At 45.4% G+C, this 21,881-nt stretch overlaps 1 protein-coding gene across 3 annotated transcripts in view; it reads right to left on the bottom strand.

Annotated features, from left to right (window-relative positions):
* Positions 1-1,524: 1,524 nt before the first annotated feature.
* The window catches only part of SLC24A3 (solute carrier family 24 member 3), a 78,318-nt gene continuing 57,961 nt past the window's right edge, over positions 1,525-21,881 (bottom strand). For all 3 annotated transcript variants that reach the window (XM_088160854.1, XM_088160855.1, XM_088160856.1), the window contains 6 exons: positions 21,431-21,710; positions 19,763-19,929; positions 18,850-18,964; positions 17,887-17,999; positions 10,541-10,606; positions 1,525-9,656 (listed from right to left, as the gene is read on the bottom strand). In XM_088160854.1, coding sequence (XP_088016980.1) covers positions 9,507-9,656; positions 10,541-10,606; positions 17,887-17,999; positions 18,850-18,964; positions 19,763-19,929; positions 21,431-21,710 — 891 coding nt within the window. In that variant the 3' untranslated portion in view covers positions 1,525-9,506. The remainder of the gene's footprint in view (positions 9,657-10,540; positions 10,607-17,886; positions 18,000-18,849; positions 18,965-19,762; positions 19,930-21,430; positions 21,711-21,881) is intronic.

The following is a 21,881-nucleotide window of genomic DNA, read 5'->3' as shown; positions in this document are numbered from 1 at the left end:
GCGATTTGCTTGGCACTGTAAAGAGAGTGCTGTTTGTTCCCCACAGCCAGGGGCTGAAGATCAGCCTCCTCCTCCTCTCTGAATGCTGCAGCCTGCTCGGGGCAGCTGGAGGGGAAGTGGGCAGACGCTCAGCTGTGCCAGAGAGCTGCTCACTGCTGCAGCAGGGAGGACAACCACAAAAACCTAAATACCTGCAAGCTCATCCCAAGCCCCGTGTCTCCACGCTGCTCTCCCCAAGGCATGCTGCCTCTGCTCTGGATTTCCAGCAAGCACAGTGTGCTGGGAGCCAAGTGTGCATCCATCCATCCATCCATCCATCCATCCATCCATCCATCCATCCATCCATCCATCCCAGGAGCTGGGCAGCCCAGCAGCAACCCGCAGGATTGCCCAGTTTTGGACAGCAGACCCGTTTGATTTTGGCACTTTCAATTAACAAGGCAATTAAAGCCTTGTTTTCCAGGGTGTGATTAGCACGTCTATGATTGTCCACGCAAAGATGGGGAAGAAGCCCCAGGTGGGAAGTCTCACCTGGAGCTGGGAGGTGAGCACAGAGCTGCAGGGAAATGCCCCAGCCTTCCTGCAGTGCAAAACCCCATTGCTTTGGGATGCCAGGCAGCCCCACAACCTCCCCAGCATGCACACGCTCTTTCTGTTGGAATGAACAAGCCAGAATCAAGTGGGTAGAGCCTGGAGGGAGATTTTTATCTGCAATGTACAGAGATCTCTTATCTCAGCGAGTATTACTTCAAAGCAAATAACTTCTGGAGTGGACAAGACACAGGTCAGGCTTCTGTAAAGCAACAAGAAGTGGCCTTCAAACGGGAAAAAAAAAAAAAAATCAGGATTCTTGCTCTAGTTTTGCATATTTAAGGTAGTCCCGTGGGAGAGGAGGGTTAGTTTTCTTTTAACCAGTTTGTACTTTTGCTCTGATGCTTCGTATTTTTTTTTTTGTTCTGCACTACGAATTCACATCTTTGCTTAGTCAGGGTTTGTGATGGTTGAAGAATAACTGTAAAGCCAACAAAGGCTTTAAAAAAGCAAAAGCGAATACATGAATATGAATACATTCTCATCCATATCTACTCCACTGAAAGCAATGATGGCTTGCCTTCAGACTCTGATTTTCCTAATTTTAATGAAAATGGTTAGAAATTCAATTCCTCGCCTGATCTCTAAAAAACCAGTTTCTAACTTTCCAGGCTTTAAGCTACATAAAAATTTTCTCAAGTGAAGCAATCACAAAGCAGAATGAAAAGAGATGCCCGTTTTGCCTATCACATGTGGCAGGGGGTAGCAAGTGAGAGTGCCTTCAGACACACCTTTACAGCAAACACACATCCAGTGGCACACCTAATACTACTTATAAACACTCTCCTTCCTTCTCCCTTCACTCCCTAATCCAGTGCTCAGGTTAAACGAGGGGTATAAAGTACTCTGTGAATTAAGCCAAAAGTTAATAAATCATTGGGATTGTAACCTACAGGGGTGCTCTAGTCCTAAGTCCAAGCACTCCCTGAAATGTTAAGTTGGTACAAAGAGAGGATATTTTTATTGATAAACATTATATTGTCTTAGTGTAGATGTCTGACACGTTATTAAATCAATTGACAAAACATTTAAAGTAATTCATTCTAATAAAACTTTTTGATATTCCATAGACAATAGTGCTGTGGATTTTGTTTACAGTGTAACACATTAAAAACACAGAAATACAAGTTTCTAATTTTATAGGTTCCCAGCAAACAGAGAAAAACGCATGCTTCCATTTCGGTTAGATTTGTAACTTACACAGGCAAGTGGAACAGCTATGCATAGAAGACTACTCTACAGTAAGTTGTAAAAACATACAGAAAGACTGACCTATAACACTTGTACAAGTGTGACAAAGCCATTGCAACTCATTTCAAAAGGTAACCAATGTTTTGTCTGTGGCTCCACCGTTTTTAACACTTTTAAGCCGACTTAATAGAAAGCTATTTTGAGTAGAATTGTATTACCAGAAACCACTGCTTGTTTTGCTTTCTGGCTGGTGTTACACGAACATACATTATATGTACATTTGCACTCAGTTCCACCTACATTTGGGCTTGTTTGGGCTTGGCAAAAACACTGGAAGGGGCAAAAGCATTAACAGGTCTGCCTGCTCGCCTTTTTGTTCTGTGGAATCCTGATTTACCTGAGTCTCAGCTGCCATTGCCAGGCCTGTGCTGGAGTGCTTGGCAGAAATGTCCCTCCCTGACTGTCACACACCCACCTCTGGGCTCAGCAGAAGTGCCACTCCTGCCCTCCCCACACCTCACACTGGCTGAAGCTCTGAGGAATGCACCAGAGCAAGAGGAACACCCAAAACATCGCCAGACCTTGCCAGGAGGGTTTTGTATTGCACAGCACTTTGACAGACAAAAAAAACAACAAAAAACAAACAAAAAAATGCAAGCAAAACAAAAAAAAAAAAATCCCAAACCAAACCCAAATCCCCCAAACCATTACAAACATCTTCCTAGTAGGGTTTCAGTCTTGAAAGCAAAGATTTGATGCGAGGATGAAGGTAACATTCCATTAGCAATCTCACACAAATACTGCCTGCATAGTAGGGACTCCCAGGTTTACAAGGGAGGTGACAGTGAGGTCAATCACGCTGCTCCTCAAGGGAACTCTGAAATTTATCCCTAAATCTTCAGGGCACACCAGTGAACTCTCAGGCACACAGACTGGCACACCTGTGCAGCCAGGGTAAGAGCTGGAGATGTTGGGTTAGGCATCTCTCTCCCTTCTCCCTCAGAAAGGGACAAAGTACTTCTCTCCACCTTTCCTGACCAAACACCAAGGGTTGCAAAGATCAAGCAGCAGCCAGGAAAATCATCATGTAAATGTGACCCCTGTGAAACTTGCCAGTATCTGAATTACAGACAATTGTTTGTGATGCTGTACTATTGTTGGTTGCACTTGCTCTGCACTGGTGCTGTATGATTACAAAACCCACACTTTGTGTCCTTCGCTTCTGGCAAATTTTTTTAAAAAATTGCTTCAGAACAAAGCTACTACACCAACATCTTGCTTTGGCTTCTTTCAAAAAGCTGTTGTGGTTCACTCTCTGCTTGCTCACCTCATCCATAAGCAATTTCACATGGCAGTTCCATGATACAGAAAGGCATGTTACCCCCAGAGGTCCTGACTCAGCAGTGAGAAACAGGAGGGGAAAAGGTTGTTTTTTGTTTCTGAGAACCAAGGATGAACAACTCAGCTCAACTCTATGCTTGACAGAGTATGGGCCCTCATTCGATGCAAAACTTGAACATTACACACATCTTAATGAATGACAGGATGTACTTGCACTCGCTGCCACATGAAACCTGGTTTAGGGGGATCTTCACATTTAACCAGAGCAAATCACTTACTGTTGAAAGAACTGGGGAAAACGAGCCAAAGGAAGATTACTTCCTTAGTGAAAAGGGGGGGAAAAAACCTAAAAATGTGAATTTTGGTTATTGCAAATGGTACCTGGTGACAGTGATATTGCAAGTATTAAAAGTGCAAGGAGTATTTGCTATTTACATAATTCTACTCTTAGAGATCAGCTGCAGAAGCATCTTTGGATCTCCCAGCATCTCTCAGCCTCTCTAGTGATGGAAGTTACAAGAACCATTTGAGAAGGTCTTGTCCCTTTTTTTGGCCACTGAAAAGGATGGAACAATGCTTTAAATAGCCTGGTCTGCTTGGCCCCTGATCCAGGGGAGACCTGGCCTTAGCCTTAGGAGGGGACCGAAATTAGGTTCCTAAATCTTCTGCCAGCATGGGGAAATATTTTCTTCAACCAGGGACTCAGCACTCTGTGTTTGATAAATAAATAAATAAATAAAATGCATAAATATCCCAGTGCAGAACTTTCTGACCTCCTCAATGTCTCACACGTGCTCTTTTTTTTTTTTTTTTCCCTGAAGCTGACTTTATATTCAGTACTAGAACTGGAATTTCAAACGACTAACAATAATTAGGAATATTGCTGAAGGTACACAGATGTATTACAGATAGGCAACTGCCAGGCACCACTCACAAAACCTTGCTGAAACAACTAAAAACTTTGCTTGAGTTTATAAATAGGTATGTGTAAGACTGTCCTAAATACTCATAACACCTACAGCATCTTTGCACTTGCCATGATAAGAATTTATTTCTATGCAGAGAACAGCTGGTTACCACAGGGCTTCAATTTTACAACATTTAACACATATGCTTTACTAGGCAAAGTGCATATATACATATAAATATTGTATTTTTCTTGAGTACAAACCCATGTTCATACATGAAAAAAAAAAAGAAAACAACAAACCACTAAAAACCTCTCAATGAACGTTATGAACTTGTGGCTGAGTCCCTCAGTAAAACTCTTATAGAATAATCTGGCTTCACAAGTGCAAAAGGCCCGGGTCAGATTTAGAACCCCTTAATCAGACCAACTATATTTATTGTAGAATGCATGTCTTTGCACGGGGGAGTCTCTGAAAAACACCTGAGAAGTGTTCCCCAGGTCCTGTGCAGTGCCTGATTATCCCAGGGGCTTGGGGCACTTTGCAGGGAGGCAGCCTGTGCTGGCTGCATCAGGAGCTGGGAGGCTGGTGTGCCCAGCAAGGATCTCCCTTGCATTCTCTCCCACCAGCTCAGGGCATCAAAACCTGCAAACTATTTGTGCTGGCCCAGTGCATTAATTCTGTGTTACAGGAAACTGGAGGTGAGCCAGCCTTCAAAGCCAGAGGGATGCTGCAGCTAAAGAGAGAGTGGGAGCAAAATTCTGAATCCTGGAAGCAAGACAAAAGAAGCAAGCACTTATAGAGACAAAATCTTCAGCAGCAGGCAGTGCTCCTCGGGGAACCCAGGTCTAGCCTTGTTTTCAGGCAGGCCAATGGAAAACCTCAGCACTGGAGCAGGTCTGGAGCCACCCCTGAACATCCTCACAGGGTCAGGCACACACTGCCGTGCTTCTCCTCAGCTGGCAATCTGTGCTTTTTTTTAGAAGCCTTCCTGAAATTAGGTGCTTCTACCCAAACCTGGGTAACTTGGCCTCCATATATCAGACTGTTTCAGGCCAGAAAATAATCCATTTCCTAGCCAGTTTAGATCCCCAGGGCACAACGAAATAGACTGCTATTTCTTACCCTATTGCTTTCCCAGAAACAAAGTGAACTTCTCCAAAAAGGCAGGGATCAAGTCCTCACCAGAGAGCTTGATTCTGCAGATCCAGCCAGACAAGTGCAAGCAGTTTGGGCAGAAGTAGATGCTTTTGGGAACTGTGCTTCAGATTTGAGGCCACTAAGTGCTAACAGAGTATTCATGGAAATTCCCTTAAAGGTGCTTGGTCTTATTGTCATTTATCTATTCAGGTAAGAAAAATAAAACTCACACAAAAAACCACAGTGTCCCCATCCCTTTCCAGGACTCACTGCTACAAACCCATCACTGACCCTACAACAGCCACAGGGGTTCTGCCCCTGATTTCACCAAGGTCAGATTTCACTCAAGTCCCTGAATACTGAAAAGTCTCTTCCTGAAGCTAAGCCTTGCATTCTGCTTGGTACATGCGAGACTCTGCAGCTCCTTAAACCTCAAGTGGCTGAGGTGCTCCAAATATTCAAGCTTTCCTTAAAACCATGGCTTTAAACTGATTCAGTTCAAGTTGCACCAGCCTAAAAGGGACATTCTTACCTGGATTTAAGTGTCTTATAGACAAAATTGCAGACGCTGCTGATGAAGTGAAACTTTGGAAGTACAAGGCAGAATTAAATTCATGTAAGCACGGTCTACTGAGATTAATTTTTAAAATCTATTTTAAACAAGTTTAAAGCTCCAGTGGTGTAACTTGGAAATAGATAAACCTCACACTATTGCATCTCTGTGAACTTCAATTGAAAGGATTAGTTTCCAAAAAATCTTAATATAAGAAACGTTTGTCAATCAGCAGAAAGTTACGGTTTTCTAAAAAGTTTTTCAACAATATCAACGTACATTTTATCTCACAAATATAAATTGGAAAAGACATATAAAAATCCCTGTTCTGACAGCAGGGTATTAAGTGTTACCTTCGGGCTGCTCCACCTGCCTCGAATGTTGTTTTTTTCTAAACCTTGACTGAAGTTCTCGTTCTCCACGAGCACCACCACGACAAATCCAAGGCTAATGAATTGATTTCAGTGACACAGCTGAGGACAGAGAGCTGGAAACTAAGCATGCAAGTGGCATCACAGCAAAACCAACGAATTATGCAGGTGAAAATCTGTCATGCACACATTTCATATTGGTATTATTATCACAGAAGAAGTCTACTAAGAAGCGCAGCAGATGAAAAACAAACAAACAAACAAAAAAAAAAAAGGTGAAAAAAGGCAAGTAAAAAATTCACCTTTGGTAGGGACAAAAGCAGTTTTCCCAGCATGTCTTAAGACCACCTCTTATCATACCCTCTCCTATCAATTCTGCCTTTGAACCACTGTCACAGGAAGGCCATCCATGTCGAGCAGATCACATATTTAAGTCAAAGTCACAACTGCAGTGAAGCCTCTCCATGGAGGAAAAGCCTCTCTAATCTCCCTTTGAAAAACTCACTGAAGATCATCTGAAAGTGCTAGGAATGGAAACAAAAACAGTTGTCTGGTCCAAGCAGCAGAGCAGCCCCGCACCCGAAGGTGACCCTCGCTTTCAGAAGATGGAAACTGCAAATGAAATCACAGCCACGCTGAAAACACCCAACACAACCCAGCTTCCCCTGGTGGCTCCCTGCAGCCCCCCCAGCCCCAGCAGAGCTCAGAGCCCCTCAGCTCCCTCCTTCCTTCCCCCCTGAGCAGAAACTCCCGGCAGGAAGCATTGCAGTTGGAGGTGCCTGTTGCCTCTACTTAGAACGAGCTGCTCACACAACATTCTGGCAACACACCCAAGTATCAAAGCATGGTATTTCAGGTTTTACACACAACACAAAACTACAATTACTACAGTATTTAATGCACACCAGTAGGAAAAGTTCCTAAAAAAATACTCGTGCAGTTTTTGTGCCACGGGATAGGTAATGGCTATTTCGCAGAAATAGATCCGACTGGCTCCATTGGAGCAGCAGTATAAATATTCAAAATAGAAGAAATAATAGGCCCTGATATGAAAACTTCTTTTTTCCCCCTTCCCCTCATCAGCAAGGACACACTCTGCTTAGGAGCAACTGCATCTCACTATGAAGTGGAGCTGCGTGTTTGTGGGGTGGCTTTAGTGACACGTGTCACATCGTTGCAGACTTAAGGACTTAAGGAAGTATTCTAGGCATTTTAGTGGTTGTTATTATTATTATTCATCTCATCATCATCATCATCAACAACAACAACAACAAAAGGAACAAAAACCCAACAACAGGAAGGTACAGTGGGCTTCCTAACTCAAAGAGGATGTCCCGAGGGCACAGGTACGAGAAGGCTGCTCAGACCTGAGCTGCAGAGCTCAACCTGCAGCAGCACAATTGCTTTCCAGGATGAGAGGTGGTGATGCAGGCACGCCATGTGTGCCTGGACCCCTCCTCCTCCTCCTCCTTCCAGGCATCCAGCGTCGTTCCCGAGCTGGCCAGCAGGACGTGCCTTCTTCCACAGGACTCCGCTGCCACCCACAGTGCCGGAGCTGCCAGTGCCTCCACGCGTTTGGGGTAACAAACAAAGAAAACCAGCTGCTGAGCTGAAGGGAAACCACAGGCTGTAAATCTTTTCATTTCACAACACTTTGCCCGAAAAAAAATCGGATTGAAAAAAAAAATCATTTCCAAAAGTGCAAATGAAACAAAATTTGGCTTTTCGTCTGTGAGCAGAACAAGGCTCCTTTTTTTTTTTTTCTTTTAAACTCTTTCTTTTCCTGCTATAATTTAGGGTTTGGTGTTTGGGGTTTTTTTTTTTTTTTCCTTTCTTCCTGTTACACAGAGCTTGCTGTACCTTTACTATTATTTGCCACTGTTTGTACCATAGACAAAAACATTCACCTAGCTGGTAGTCTCTTAATACATTTCATAGCAGAACATATACAAGAGGAAAAAACATACCAAATGGATCAGAAGTGATCAGTGCTTAAAGTAAATACAAGAGCCTCAGTGGCAAGAACCCACAGTATCAATACATACAAACGAAAGCAGTGATGGTGTTTCCTCAGGGGTGGAATCTGCCTGCATATTAATACAGAATTATACAAAACCTAGCAGGGATATTGGAACAATGAACAGCTAAACTTTCACAATAACTTAAGATCTGTGAGCGAAGTCTGCATTGAAGATATTCCACATTTTAAAACGTGCCATCTCTCTGTCTGTGTCTTCCTCCCTCCCAACAGGAGGGGTGGTGAACCCACATCATCTGTTATCAGGTAAGTTCAACTCCTTAAGATGACAAAAGATCTTGCCAGGTCCAGTGTATTCTTTAAAGAATGGCAAATTGTGACTTCAGTAACTACGTCTGTGCAAAATATGCCTCTTTCCTCTTAAAGAAACCAGTGTCTGTAACTCATTTAGAAAAGTTTTCACATGTCCTTATGTCCTCCTCAGAACGAATGAGACACGAACTACTGAATCCCCCCAAAACAATGCCCCCCCCCGATGAAGCAGAGAAAGTTCTGACCTTCCATTTCCACGTGCAGACCATTAAAAACCAGGACACCTCCTGGGTAGCCCTCCTGGGCTGGCGATCAAACTATTGCTTGGAAATAGCAAACACTGTAGTAATAAAACTCCAACATTCATAGTAAAATGGTAGCAGTGTTTACCCTTTGAATCCACGTTTAGCTTGCATTCTTGAACAAACCTGTACAAGGTTAACTATTTATAGGGAAAAGTCATCAGTTTTTTCCTTGACAATCTTCTTTTATCCATTCTTATGCTGAGTACCTTGAATTGCATTTCCATTTTACACCGCCCTGTGGCCTTTGGGTTGTTACAGGAGACCCAGCACTCAGAAGGAGAAGATGCAAGAGAGGATGTTGATCTTCGTAAAAAAAAACAAACAAAAAACCCCTGCAAACCCAAAACTAAAAGCTAAAAACAAACAAAAAAAAAACCTCCCACAACCAAAAAAAATTCCCATGATTCTCCTTGAAAGTCAATCTCCATACAAAGTACCCTCTTCTGCATTGTAGCAGTAGTCTTTAAGTCATAAATTAATTAAGTCTTCCACCAAATAACTTAAAAAAAGAAGGAATTGTAGCAGACCAGTTTTGACTGGCTTAACGCCAGTTAGCAGCCAGTTCATCTTCAGTCCCAGTCACACTGTTGAAAAACTGAGCTCAGGAAATCACAGGGTTGTTGAAAACCACTCTTCACATCGATGAAGGATTGCTGCAGGTTGTGGGGGCCAGGCAGAGGGCAAACCTAGGCGGGGCCACGGGTCCTACAGGATCTAGGTCACGCCTCGGAGGTGCACTGCATCCAGGAGATGCCAGCCGTGGCTTTGTATTGCACAGGTAAAGAGGAGGCTCCTCCCGACAGTCTGCCACCTGCCTTAGTGATCTCTGCACATGGGCAAGTTCACAAAGGTGAAAACATTGAATTCTGTCATGATGGAGAAACACAGGAAGATGCCGTAAAGGGAAAGGCACACACACCCTAGCTTCTTATCCAGTTTCCATTTGTTCATGTGGACACCAAAAACCTACAATAAACACAGAGTAAGCCACCACAGCAGGAACATTTCGAATCAAGTGGTAAATCCCCTCCTCAGCTACAGGAGACAAAAGATGAAAATTAGTTGGAGGCAATCACAAACTGCACCAACTGAGCTGAAAACCACAGCTCCAGCAAATCAGAGCAGCAGTGACAGAAGCCACCCTGACTTACATCACTTCACCTCGGGTTTCTGCAGTGAATTTCATCTGGGTGAGAACAATCCCAATCAAAACGCTTCACGTGCTCCCCTGCATCTCAATCTAGAGCCACACAGTCTAAGACTGCTTGACTTTGCATAGTTTGCTCCCACCAAAGTCTTGTGTACGTGGGAATAGTGGGAATTGTGTTGGTGTGCATTGCACAGGAGGCCCCCCCCATCCCAAGATCTGGAACATGTCACATCATTGCTCTTCTATCATTTCTGGGAAAGGGAACACCAAGAATTGATTTCAACAGAAGCATTGTCAGGCACTGTTTTTTTCTAAACTGAGCTGTATTTCAGAAGAGACAGCCAGCCAAGCAACCTGCTCAGCATTCTGTCTGCTGGTCTCACAGGGCAGTGGATCTCATCATGCATCCCAGGGACCTGCTTCAGTTCTAGCACAGAAATACCTCATGGTATTGCTAATGGCCCTCCCAGGATCCTCCCATGGAAAACACACAGGCAGGAGTGCCATCCCATGGGAATGACAGCTCCCACAAAGAGCCAGATCAAGGCCTTGGGAAGTTTTCAACAGCAGGGAGCACTCCTATGCTGTAACAACAGGCTTTGCAACCACTATTTCAGCTGGAGGTGAGAAAGGAGCAGTGAAGAAAATGCCCATAAACATCCCCCTTTTGGAAAAGAAGAACAAAAGACTGTATACATACTGTGACAAAAACTGATGCCAGCAGGAGACCAACAGAATAGATAAGTCCTCTGCTGTTTAGCCGAATCTGTAAAGGAAGGAAGTTTATCAAACAGCAATATTCCTCTCTGGCATTATTTCCATAATCCTAATCTGTTAAACAGTTGTTTGCAAGCTGTTGCAATGCCAAGTCAGACCATTACATCACAGATAACTTGGCCTAGTCCCTATTTTGCCAAAGGAGGTTCATTAGAGGAGCATCCTTAGGACCTGACAGCATTTTCAGTGTTCCACTTCCACGTGACCTTTGCCATCCCTCATACTATTATATCATGACATTTTCTAACTCCTTTATGAGTCCTGTAAGAACAAACGTTGGAAATTTTGCATTCAGTCACCAATTAATGCTTCGTAGTGGGGGAAAATAAACAAGGACACACACACACACAAGCGCCAGGTTTCTTCCCTACTCTCACCTTATTTCTTCTCTAATCTTACTCCTCTTGGTGAAGGGAACAAGTCAATAACCTCCAAACCAGAGCCTCGGGTGCTGAAAACCTGTCTGTATCAATGCATCATGGCACACAAACACAGGCTGGACATGATTTAGCACTGAGGCAGGTCAGACAAGGAGACAGCTTAGTGCCTGCAGAGCTGTGTGTACCAGGCACATCACAGGCTCTGCTGCAGAGCAGAGCTCCTTAACCAAAGGAACCAAAGGAACTCACCTACATTTTTTAAGGCCCGAATACTTTTTAGAACATGATTTTTGCGAGACATAAACCTAAAATTACAAAGGAAGGCTACAGAGAGTAAAGTAAGCTCTCCAATCCTCAGCTAGGACCACACTTCTCCTTGGGTCTCCTTGGGGAACTTAATCATTATCCTTTTGGATATGACCTCTAACAGCACGACCTGCAGCATCATCAGGGCACCACTCAGTGGATTCTCTAAAGCCACTTCATAGGAGCTACCCTGTGAAAGGAACAGTCATTCCTGTGCATCCACTCCTCCTCTCTTGCTTCTACCCTTCAGAATGGCCCACATGTAACTGCATTTCCATTATTATCAAGTGCAAAAAATCCCTATGCTCACCCTGTGTACTAAAACTAAAATACATATTTAAAGCTGCCTTCCCAAATGAACAGCAGCTGGCTAGGAAAGAGATACAATGAATTCCTGTCTGGATTTTGGTCAGGAATTTTGTTTGACCAGTGCCAATATCTGTAAAAACTGTCAGTATAAAATGCCTCAACTGGAAAGGGATCTACAGGAAAAGGAAGCAAATGAAGAAGATGGAATTATTTTAGCATGAAAAACGTCTGAATTTAACCTAAAGTGCAGACGCTGCTTCTCAGTTACAACTTCATCCTCCATGAAACCAGCAGAGCATTCCAAAGGTCTCTGTGCCTCATCATTGCCCACGTGGCAACCCCTTCCTGCAGCGTGGGCACCAAGGTTCACTCCAGGTTAACAATCCCCAGCCTGGCTGGAACCAGCCACATTCCCGGCCGGGTACCTGGGCACTGCTGGGCAAAGGTACCATGCACACATCACCTCCCGAGCCTCAGCAGAAGCATCTGGAATTCTTCACACCTTTTCCAGTACTCACCAGCAACATTTTTTACTCAAGCACTTGCACTTACAGAAATTCCAGCTGCGATGTGTATCTAGCTGAGCCAAATGAGCTTCCAGACAAAGGTTTTCTTTTCCTGATTTTGAATTTGGACTACCCGCTGCTGTTTCACAAATTTCCCATCTGGAAATGTAGATTTAACTGATTCCATTCCTCTGGCAATCACCAGCCTGTCCCATTTCTTATCATGAGTTTTAACTGTGAGCAAAGAAGCCCAGAAGATTGTGAAATTTGAAACAAAAGCTTAAGAAAAATGTGTCCTTGATCTGTCAAATTAGGGCAGGAATCGGTCAAGCAGCCCTCTCATGAGACAAGTGGCATTTCCTGCAAGAGGCAATGGAATACATTTCCTTGGGATATGTGAAAATGTGCAAGTTCAGGGAAAGGAGGGCAGCAAAACTCACAGTAAGGGAGGAAATAATTTCAGGTTTTGGCAAAGACCAGGAAAAAAGTGTCTGCTGGAGTCATCTTAATTGTGTAAGGAAAAGCCCAGTTCCCTGTTCACTTAAGAATAGGAAATGCCTCTTCCCCAAGAGAAATCTGTCTGCAGAAGAAGCACTCCCTCATACTGCAAGGAGGAAAAATCAGTATTCCCAAACTCCCCTTTGAGGACTGGCTTGTGTGTGGGGTCTGTAGCAAGGCACAGGAATGCACACAAGGTTTGCACGTTCACAGCCTCCTCTGTCAGAGTTTGGGGGGTGTCACCTCCCTGCTGTTTGTGCAGCAAATGCACAGAGGCTGCCACCACCTCCAGCCACTCCCACACTGTTGTGGCAACCGAGGCTGAAGCTAAACAGCAGAGAAAAAAAACAATGGAAATAAAAGTTATTCTATTCTTAAGTTATTTTCTGGCAGCTGCTTAAGGGAAAACAAGGAGCTGCTGCCAAAACCCACACTGGATTTGCTTCAGGGCCCAAATATGACAGAAATTACCCCAGTAAGGAATTTCAGAAGGGCTATGCTTTGTTTCCAGTCCTTCAGATGAAAAAACTGCAGGTCTTCTGTATGTCTGGGCATCCTACTCCTTCAGTGCCTCTGCCTGGCAGTGGAAATTCATTCTAAATCCTGCATTCCCCAAGGTCTTGCCATGAGACAGCGGTCTCAGCACACTGGAACTTCAAACACTCATGCATTCCTGCACATTTAAATGGAATTTCCTTCCTAACCCTGTTTCTAGACTCCTAAGAAGGAGTTTTGCTGGGAATCACAAAGCTCACCTTGCAGGGGGTACATACCTGGAGTGCTGCACGTGGCAGGAGATGCAGGAGCCATGGCTGGAGAGAGAACTCCTGCAAAGCCAGGAGGTTTGGCAGGGACACTTGTGCTCTACTACACTACCACCACCCCAAACAATCTGTCTGCCACAAAGCCAGAGAGCCAGCTTTGTCCTAACTTACCATGCACCCTAGGGCCTTGGAATTAAACCAGTGAAAACCAACTGGTCAGCGAGGAGCAAAGAAGACACTTCCCATCTCCATGTGTGCTTTGCAAGCATTGGCTTCCCTCTGGATTCTCTGGTGCCCAAATATCATTGCACTGGGATTGTTCCTGCTGTCTCTCAAGCTGCTTGTTTGCAGGAATGTGGAAGGAATGTCAAGATTTCTCAGACTTGTAATGTACTGTCAAATTTTGCTGAAACTGGCTGAAGTTATCAGGCAGAGGAGCAAATTGGACTGACATGATTATACTCCCAAATGCCAAATGAACCTGGTTCTTTATCCTTGGGCTAAAATTCCTGCTCTCTAAAACACTGCTGGATGATGTCTGACTTACATGCAAAAAAATATTCCAGAGGGAAGCGACTGGATGGAAGATATGAACATCCTTCCACTCTGCACATGCCAGGTGCACTGGGGAAGGACACTTACTGAATTAAGAGAGCCAGCAACAAGTCCAGGACTCGATGCTGGAAGAGAGGAGAAAGTGAACTCTGCCAAAGGACTCTCCAGGTCCAGAGGGATGCTGCTTTTCCTCCAAAAACCCTGCTGGCCTGCCAGATTAGCTGTGTACAGAACAGAGGGCCAGAGCTGCTGCAGGAGGTGGCCAAGTGAGCAGTGGAGATGGAAGCTCCAGTGGGAAACACGGAGGAAGGCAGAACATGAATGGGAGTTAGGAAACAAGGACCCTTAAAATAATAAACACATGGTTGGGTTAAAGACTTGGCATTGTAAAATCAGAAGGGATCTGATGTGAAAAGTTTAATCCTGAAAAGATCTGCCTTTTGATGGGAAAAGGGTCAGTGCCTTGGTCCAAGTCAGGAATTCTGGACCTGACACCTGAGCTGAAGGCCGAGGGTGAGGCACTTGCAGTGTAACCACATCCTAGGGGAAAACGATTCGTTTAAAACAGAGGGAAAATCTCCTTTTCTAAACCAGGTGACAGATGCTTCCAAGATGCAGATCATAAGATGCTTTTCCTTTCCCTTCTTCTAACAAGGAAGGAAGAACAAAATAAACACTAAGCTGAAGCATCCACTGACAATGGGGCTGGGGAAGGGGCAGTCAGAAGAGAGGCACTCAATCAAAATGTGATTTAGCAGCCCAGCACCAGGATGTGTCTCCAGAGAGGCACAGCTTATTTCCAGTTCTGCCATCCACCCACTGTGACTCCAGCAAGCCCATTCATCTCTCTGACAGGTCTCCCTCTTGCTCCTTTCCTGACTCATTCTGTTCCATCACAAAGCTGCCTTTTCCCCCACCTCAGACACTATCCCACGGAGTGAGCTTGTTCAAGCAGCAAGTCCTGATTCCACGGGAAGCCACCTCACCAAATGGCTGAGAAAGCACCGAATGCCATGACCACAGGGCACCAGGCTGCCTCACACAGCATCAGGAAGGAGCAGATCTTCTCCTTTTCTGCACAGTAACACGGCAGAACTCTTTACACCAGGGAAAACAGGCAGCAAAATCTATTCATAAAGGACTGTGAGACAGGCAGTCTGGAACAATATATATATATATGTACAAATTTCATGGATATATGAGATTTGATATTAGAGATATCAGTAGATGGTTTTAGAGATGTACCACACTCTGGAGAAAGCCCTGAGTGTTTAGAAACCCACAAAAGGAAGGCTGGATGGAGGGGGCTTCTAGGAGGCTCTTCTGCATTAAAGTTAACCTTTAAAGACACAGCTTCCACAGAAGTTATTGCAGGGTGTTTCTTAAGATGTGTTCAGTTTCAGCAGCAGCTTAACTTTTCCCCAGTCCACTTAACACTGAAAACTCTAGGGAGGCAATCAAGCCAAAGTCACCATGATCAAGCAGATACTACAGAGACACATTTGGGTCCTGCCAAGCACCAAAGGAGCAGCACTGAATCCTGTGTGATGAGCTCAGAAATCACCCAGTACCTGTGGCTCAGAGCCAGGCTGTCCCACAGGCCCCAGTGCAGCTCGCAGGGTCTGCTCATGCAAGCAGCCCAAGGCTCAGCCTGACACACCTCAGCACCTGGAGAGCCAGGTGTGCTGCCCCCTCTGACCTGGGTGCCAGGGACAATGGCCACGCTCCTGGAATAACAACCAGCACCTTGGAGCTGTAGGCACTGTCACCAAGGTACACCCGACCCAGCTAATGCCAGCCTTTGCTGGCAATGTGGCAATACTGTAAAAATTAATTACTAATAACAGAATGGTAAAAGGGGGCTTGCTTTGTTTTCAAGTCCAATTACCCAAGGATTTGGAGAGAAATCCAGGAACAGTAAGTGAAAACTGAGAAAACTCTTTTGCTGATTGTGGGGCTGTTTCCAAGACTGCCCTTTCCAACCATGTGATCACACTGTAAAAATGGACATTTTGGGGGTGCAAAACAGTAGTGATACTGTTACACCTCCATGAAAGCTCTATGCTTCTGTTCAGCTGTATTTTCTTTTTTATTTTTCACAAAAATATAGATGAGCTAGAGATAAATTACTCAAATAAGAAAGGGATTTTATTCCTACAGCACTCCTTCCTCATGGCACTCCTATATTCAAAAAGAGTTGAGATCTGAGGAGCTAAAGGCTGCTCAGCCTGCCCTCGATCCCTGGTAAGATAACAGAACACATGATTTTGGGAACCACTTCTAAATGCACCAAGGACAAGATTTATGGAGGGGAAATCCCACTGACCCTGCCTGCCAGCCCCGTATGAGGAGGGGAGTTTCTGGGTGAGGGGAGCCCAGCAGACACTGTTTATGTTGACTTTTTTAATGACCTGGATGATGGGGAGAGGGCAGGCCCAGCAAGTTCACAGCCCATGCAAAAACCAGGGAAGGTGGCTGATGCTCTGGAGGGCTGGTGCTGCCTTACAGAGGGAGCTGGACAGGCTGGAAAAACACGCAGGCAGAAAACTCATTAACATGCACAAAGGGAAATGAAAACCCTGCTGATCCTGGTGGACACCAAGCTGAAGTCAGCAATGCACCCCTGGGCCATGGAGCACCAACAGCATCCTGGGGCTGCATCAGGAGAAGTGCTGCCATCAGGGAGAGGAAGATGATCCTTCTCTGCTCACATCTGGTGTGCTTGGTCCAGTTCTGGCCTCCTCAGGACAAGGAAGATAGGGAATTGTTGCAGCAAGTCCAATGAAGGACCACAGGGAAGATTTAAGGGATGGCAGCATCTGACATACACAGAGGCTGAAAGAGCTGTGACTGCTCAGCCTAGAGAAGAGAAGATTCAGGAGGATCCTAGCAATGTGCATAAACACCCGATGGGAGATGGCAGAAAAGGTGCAGCCAGACTCTTCTGAGTGATATCCATTGAAAGGACAAGAGCAACCACACAATTCTAAATACAGAAATCCCATTACAATATAAGAATGCTTCTGACTGTGAGAGAGGTTAAACAACAAAGCAGGCTGCTGGGAGGGGCTGTGCAGACTCCATCCTTGGAAGTACTCAAGACCCAACAAGACAAGGTCCTGGGCATTCTGCTCCAGCTGACCCAGCTTTGACTAGAGGGCAGGGGACTAGACACCCTCGGGAGGAACTGGCCAAAATCAGCACTTCAGTCATTCTCCTGCCTTTTAACTTGCCATTCAGTCAGTCTGTCAACAGCAGTCTTCCCTCAGCCCTACACTGCTGTCTGAGTGCTGCCCAGCTAACAGCAATAGCCACAGTGACTTCCCTCTGGAACTCTGAGCCATCTCCTGCTTTTCCTTCTCAGAAGGAACCTTGCAGCAACTCTGGAGCAGGCCTTGGCTCTTTTTACACTTGGAATTAAAGGATATCTTCATGTTGGGTAGTTTTGTCTTAAACAGGAAAGGTCTGCACAGTTTCCTGCTGATGGTCATGCTCTGAAACATCAAATTATTTAACAGTTTCCTTCACTTTCCAGTGTGTTAAAAACTCAGTAATGCCAACATTTTTTTTTTTAGCAAAAGCCCTACAGATCTCATCTATCTTTTATACTTATATTTCTGGTTTATCCCTTCTGCCTTATTAAAACATGGTCATTCTGACTAGGAATATATTCAAGAGTATGAAAATCCACTGTGCTCTAGTAAGCTAGGTTATTTCAGCACAGACATCTTTTCTTCAAGAAAGAAATGGAGGTCCTTGTCCTCAAAAGGATGGGAAATGTTCAGTGACAATTAAAATTTCTACTTCTCCCATACCATAACACAGAAAATTACTTGTTTTTTCAAATAAAACCCACATAATTTTTTTTTGTCCTAGATAGATGTGGCTTATTAAAAGCAAACAAATACATAATAAATAAATAACAATTACGTGAACAAATGTAGGACTTACATATGATCCATAATTCACTGCTAGGGTCTGCAAAGCCCACGGAAGGCCTAGGCCAATTAAAATATCAAAAACATTGCTTCCAATGGAGTTGGACACGGCCATATCCCCCATACCTGCAGGAATGGAAACCACATACACTCAAACATGTCTCAGAAAAGTCTTGCAGCTTTAACCCGAGCTCATCCAGGCAATTTCGACCGATTAAGGCCAAGATTTATGGAAGATGCCCCTCACTCCCTCCCTTCTTTTTGCCCCATCAGGATACAAGGCCAGCAGGCTTAAAGGGGCTTAATCCTTATTCCAGAGCCATCTGAGAATTCCCTTCCACTAATCCTGTGCTGCTGAGGGGACTCGCTGTGCTGGCTGTGACCTGCCAGCCCTCTGGTGCCATGTTCAGGGGGACTTTTGATGCTTTGCTGTGACCATGACACATGAGCTCCTGCACTGGACCGACTGCAGAAGGTCTCTGAGTTGCCTGTTCAGCAGCTGCTTATTTCAGACCCACTGGGTTTGCTCCCCCCAAAGCAGTACTGGCAGCTTGCTTTTCCCCTTAACACATAATGATTGTTGTTGTGGCCACGAGTATGGGGGAGCTGCTTTCCTTAAAAACAGCAGTATCTTCCAGTCATTATGACTGTGAAGAAAAGCTGGAGGGTGATCTGAAAGATTCTTAGGCCATTAAATTGTTCTATACCACTGATACTCAGATGAAGGAAATTACTGTGATTATTGAGGAAGGCTTGAGGTTGACAATGCTGCCAGAACTTGTTCCACTCTGCTGTTGAGAACCTGCTAATTGCACTGCAATAGCAGCACAATTTCTTTCCTTCTTTGTTCTTGTTTTAAATTTCAGGCTTGTGAAAAGAGCTCTCCTGTTAAGGAAACATCTGTGCTACCTGAAGAGGAGGAGGAGGATGTCAGGACACACTTCCACAGCAGGATGCCATCCCTGCGATGACCCACCTTGCCTGGCCACGATAAGGCTTGCCATGCAGTCTGGCACGCTGGTTCCTGCTGCCAAGAAAGTGATGCCCATGATCACATCTGGAATTCCCAGCGTGTACCCGATGATTGTCACCTAAGGAGAAGAAATAAACTGTCAAGTCCTTACAAGAATTAAGACCCGAGACCAACTTGGCCCAAATCTGCAAGATGCTGTGAGACAGAGGGCATCTCTCAGTGCAAACTTCCTTTAAACAGAGGCAGTGACAGGCATTTTTGGTATATCCATCAACTGGCAGGGGATAGCACTCACCTGCTGGGTACCCTCTCAGGTTAGTTTTCAACACATTTCATCCACAGTTTTCCTGACACTAACCTGGAAAAGAGACTATTATGGTCGCTCACTACCTGGGGTAACTGTTTCCTGATTTTGGATGAAGTTTGTAAACATTATTATATACAAATACCAGCTAAGCAGACACAAAACCACGCCACGGTTCTAGTTCTGCAGGATTGTGACTTAATGTCATGCTATTTGTTCATGCTGACTTCAAAGTGTTATCTTTCACAACTCCGTGTCTCTCGAGCTTGCTTGTTCCAAGAGAATGAAAAGTCACGGTGGCCAGATTGTCACTCAGCACCCCTCACACTACACTGCAGGACTGGGAGACGTTCCACTGCTGCAGCTCTAAGTCCTGCCCAAGGTAAAGAATCTGGATGAAATGCCAGCCCTAAATCAAGTTCAAAGGCCATGGCTACTGGCCCTTAACTTTCTTCTCTGAGTGTGGACAGATCCAATAGAAATAAAAGCAAACCTAAAGGTTTCTCACCTGAAAATTCAGGTGTGCAGAACTTCCTATGCATTTCTCTAGACTGACAAACCCCCTCCTGTTGCTTCTCCCAGGCAGTGGTTTCTGGGTTAGTTGGTACGTACCATCCACACCATCATGTAAGAAAAAGCTGCAATCCACAGGGTAGAAGAAGCAAAGGTGACCATGAACCATTTTTCCAAGTGGGGTTTGTTACAGTTGGGCACTGTGAAGTACAGGACAAAACTCAAGGGCCACGTGAAGACCCACTTCAACATTTCTATCTTGCCAGCTGCCAAACAACAAAACAAAGGGAAACAATCACAAGTCACATCTGCTGTATTTCAGAACGCTATTGCTTTGTTAGCATGTGCAAGCAAGATGCCAGTGACACCTCTGCCTGTCATGCCAACGTGCCATTCCTTGCTCAGAGGATGATGATGGGTGGCTGATAGGAGGGCAGAGACAGGCACAGGAGTATGAAGGGCCTCCCTGAGAGTTTAATGAGTCAGACTACACGTGCTCCCCCTCCTCTCCAGTCAAGTTCTTATAGAAACCACATGAAATGCAAGTCCAAGAAAGAGATCTGATCCACCTTCAATCACCCTAAGGGAGGGCACAGAAAAGATGGAGGCAGGCCCTTCACAAGGGAATTACAAAATTCCTTGCATAAGAGAATTACAAAAGCCAATGGACTCAACTTCCAATAAGGGAAATTCAGAATAGATGCTACATTAAGTCGTGCATTTTCTCTTCTTTTCCTGCTGTGGGGGTGGTCAAACATTGGAACAGCTACCCAAAAGTCTGTGGAACTTTCATCCTTATAGACAATCAAAACTCAACTGGACACAGGCTTAGAGCACTTGCTCTGAGCAGGAGTTGAAACCAGAGATCTCCAGAAGTCCATGCCAATCTTTCAGATATTATGAAAGACCACAGGACATCTGAACTACTCTCTTTAAGGCTCAGGTCTCAGAAATGCTGTTTGAGTGAGACCTGAGCAGGACATCCCAAAATTGCATCTTGCAGGTAAAGGAAGGACCAGTCCCTACAGTATTCCAGCTGCTCTGCAACACAGCTATGGCAACTGTGACTCAAAGGCAGGACAGGGATACGTTATGATCACCCGGGAGCAGAGGCCTGATGTGGTAAGAGGCACTAGGCTACAAGGAGATCTCCACCCTGCAGATGCAGGGCTCAGCAGCCTGAGGCACATGTAGGTGTCCTCAGGAGCCACGCAGCTGCTCTGACTTTCCAAGCCCTCTCCATACAGAGTGGGAAGCACTGTGGCAGTGCCTAGTGAACAGCAGGAAAGCAGAGGCACTCAGGACGACCACCCTGTGTCTCTGCCTCAGATCAGCATCACCAGTGCCTTGCCCACTTTATTAGCACTTGCACTGTCCAAGAGCACACCTCACCTCCCAGCAGAGCTATGTCCTAGCCATGGACACCTCTGACCTTCACTCCTTGCCAGCAGCCCAGCCACCCTCAGCTTCCTCCACAGCGAGCAGAGATCCATCTCTCCATGGAGTGAGCCATGTTTTGGGGGCAGAACTGGCCCTGTGGAGATTGCTGCGTCTCCCCTGTGACTGCAACAGCAGCACAGGGTCAGCACAGGAGCTGCAGCAGAGGTGTGCCCAAGCCCAGGAGCCTGCACCCTGAGAGGTCCCTGCTGCTTCCCATTTCTCTTACACGTCACCAGGAGCCTCACTGCAGAGCAAAAGTCGCTGGAAGCTCTCAGGGTGCAGCACACCCAAAACCAACACCACACAAATGCAGCAGGAGCCCCTTACTGGGTAGGTCAAAGGGTGTGTACGGCCCTTCGTGGTCGTCGTCGTCATCATCGTCATCTTCCTCCTCCTCCTCCTCGTCGTTCTCGTTGTTCTCGTTGTCCTCGTTGTCGTTCTCGTTGCCGGCCTCGGCGGCGTCCTCGTCGCGCCGCGTGCCGTTCACGCCGCGCTCCGCGGAGTTGCCGGGGCCCGTCCCGTTCTCCACCACGTGCTTGACGGGGATCTTGATTGCGACCTCTGACTCGCCGTTGGTGTAAGTCCTGCTGTTGATCAGCCTCTGCCTCTGTAAACAAAGGCAAAGTCTTGCTGAGAGGTAGGACGTTTTTAAACTTGAGTTTTCGTAAGCGAAAGGGAGGAACAGAGAAAGAGAGATGCGTAGAATTCCTTAAAAATTTATCTTTAAGAGCAAAAGGAATGGTTTCCCACAGGTACAAGATGATTCTTGCTTGCAGAC

The sequence above is a fragment of the Sturnus vulgaris genome, chromosome 3 (assembly GCF_052056855.1).
Source record: "Sturnus vulgaris isolate bStuVul1 chromosome 3, bStuVul1.hap1, whole genome shotgun sequence".
NCBI classification, from domain to species: Eukaryota; Metazoa; Chordata; class Aves; order Passeriformes; family Sturnidae; genus Sturnus; species Sturnus vulgaris.
Note: the sequence above shows the minus strand (reverse complement) of the source record. Positions and strands in the feature narration are given on the sequence as shown.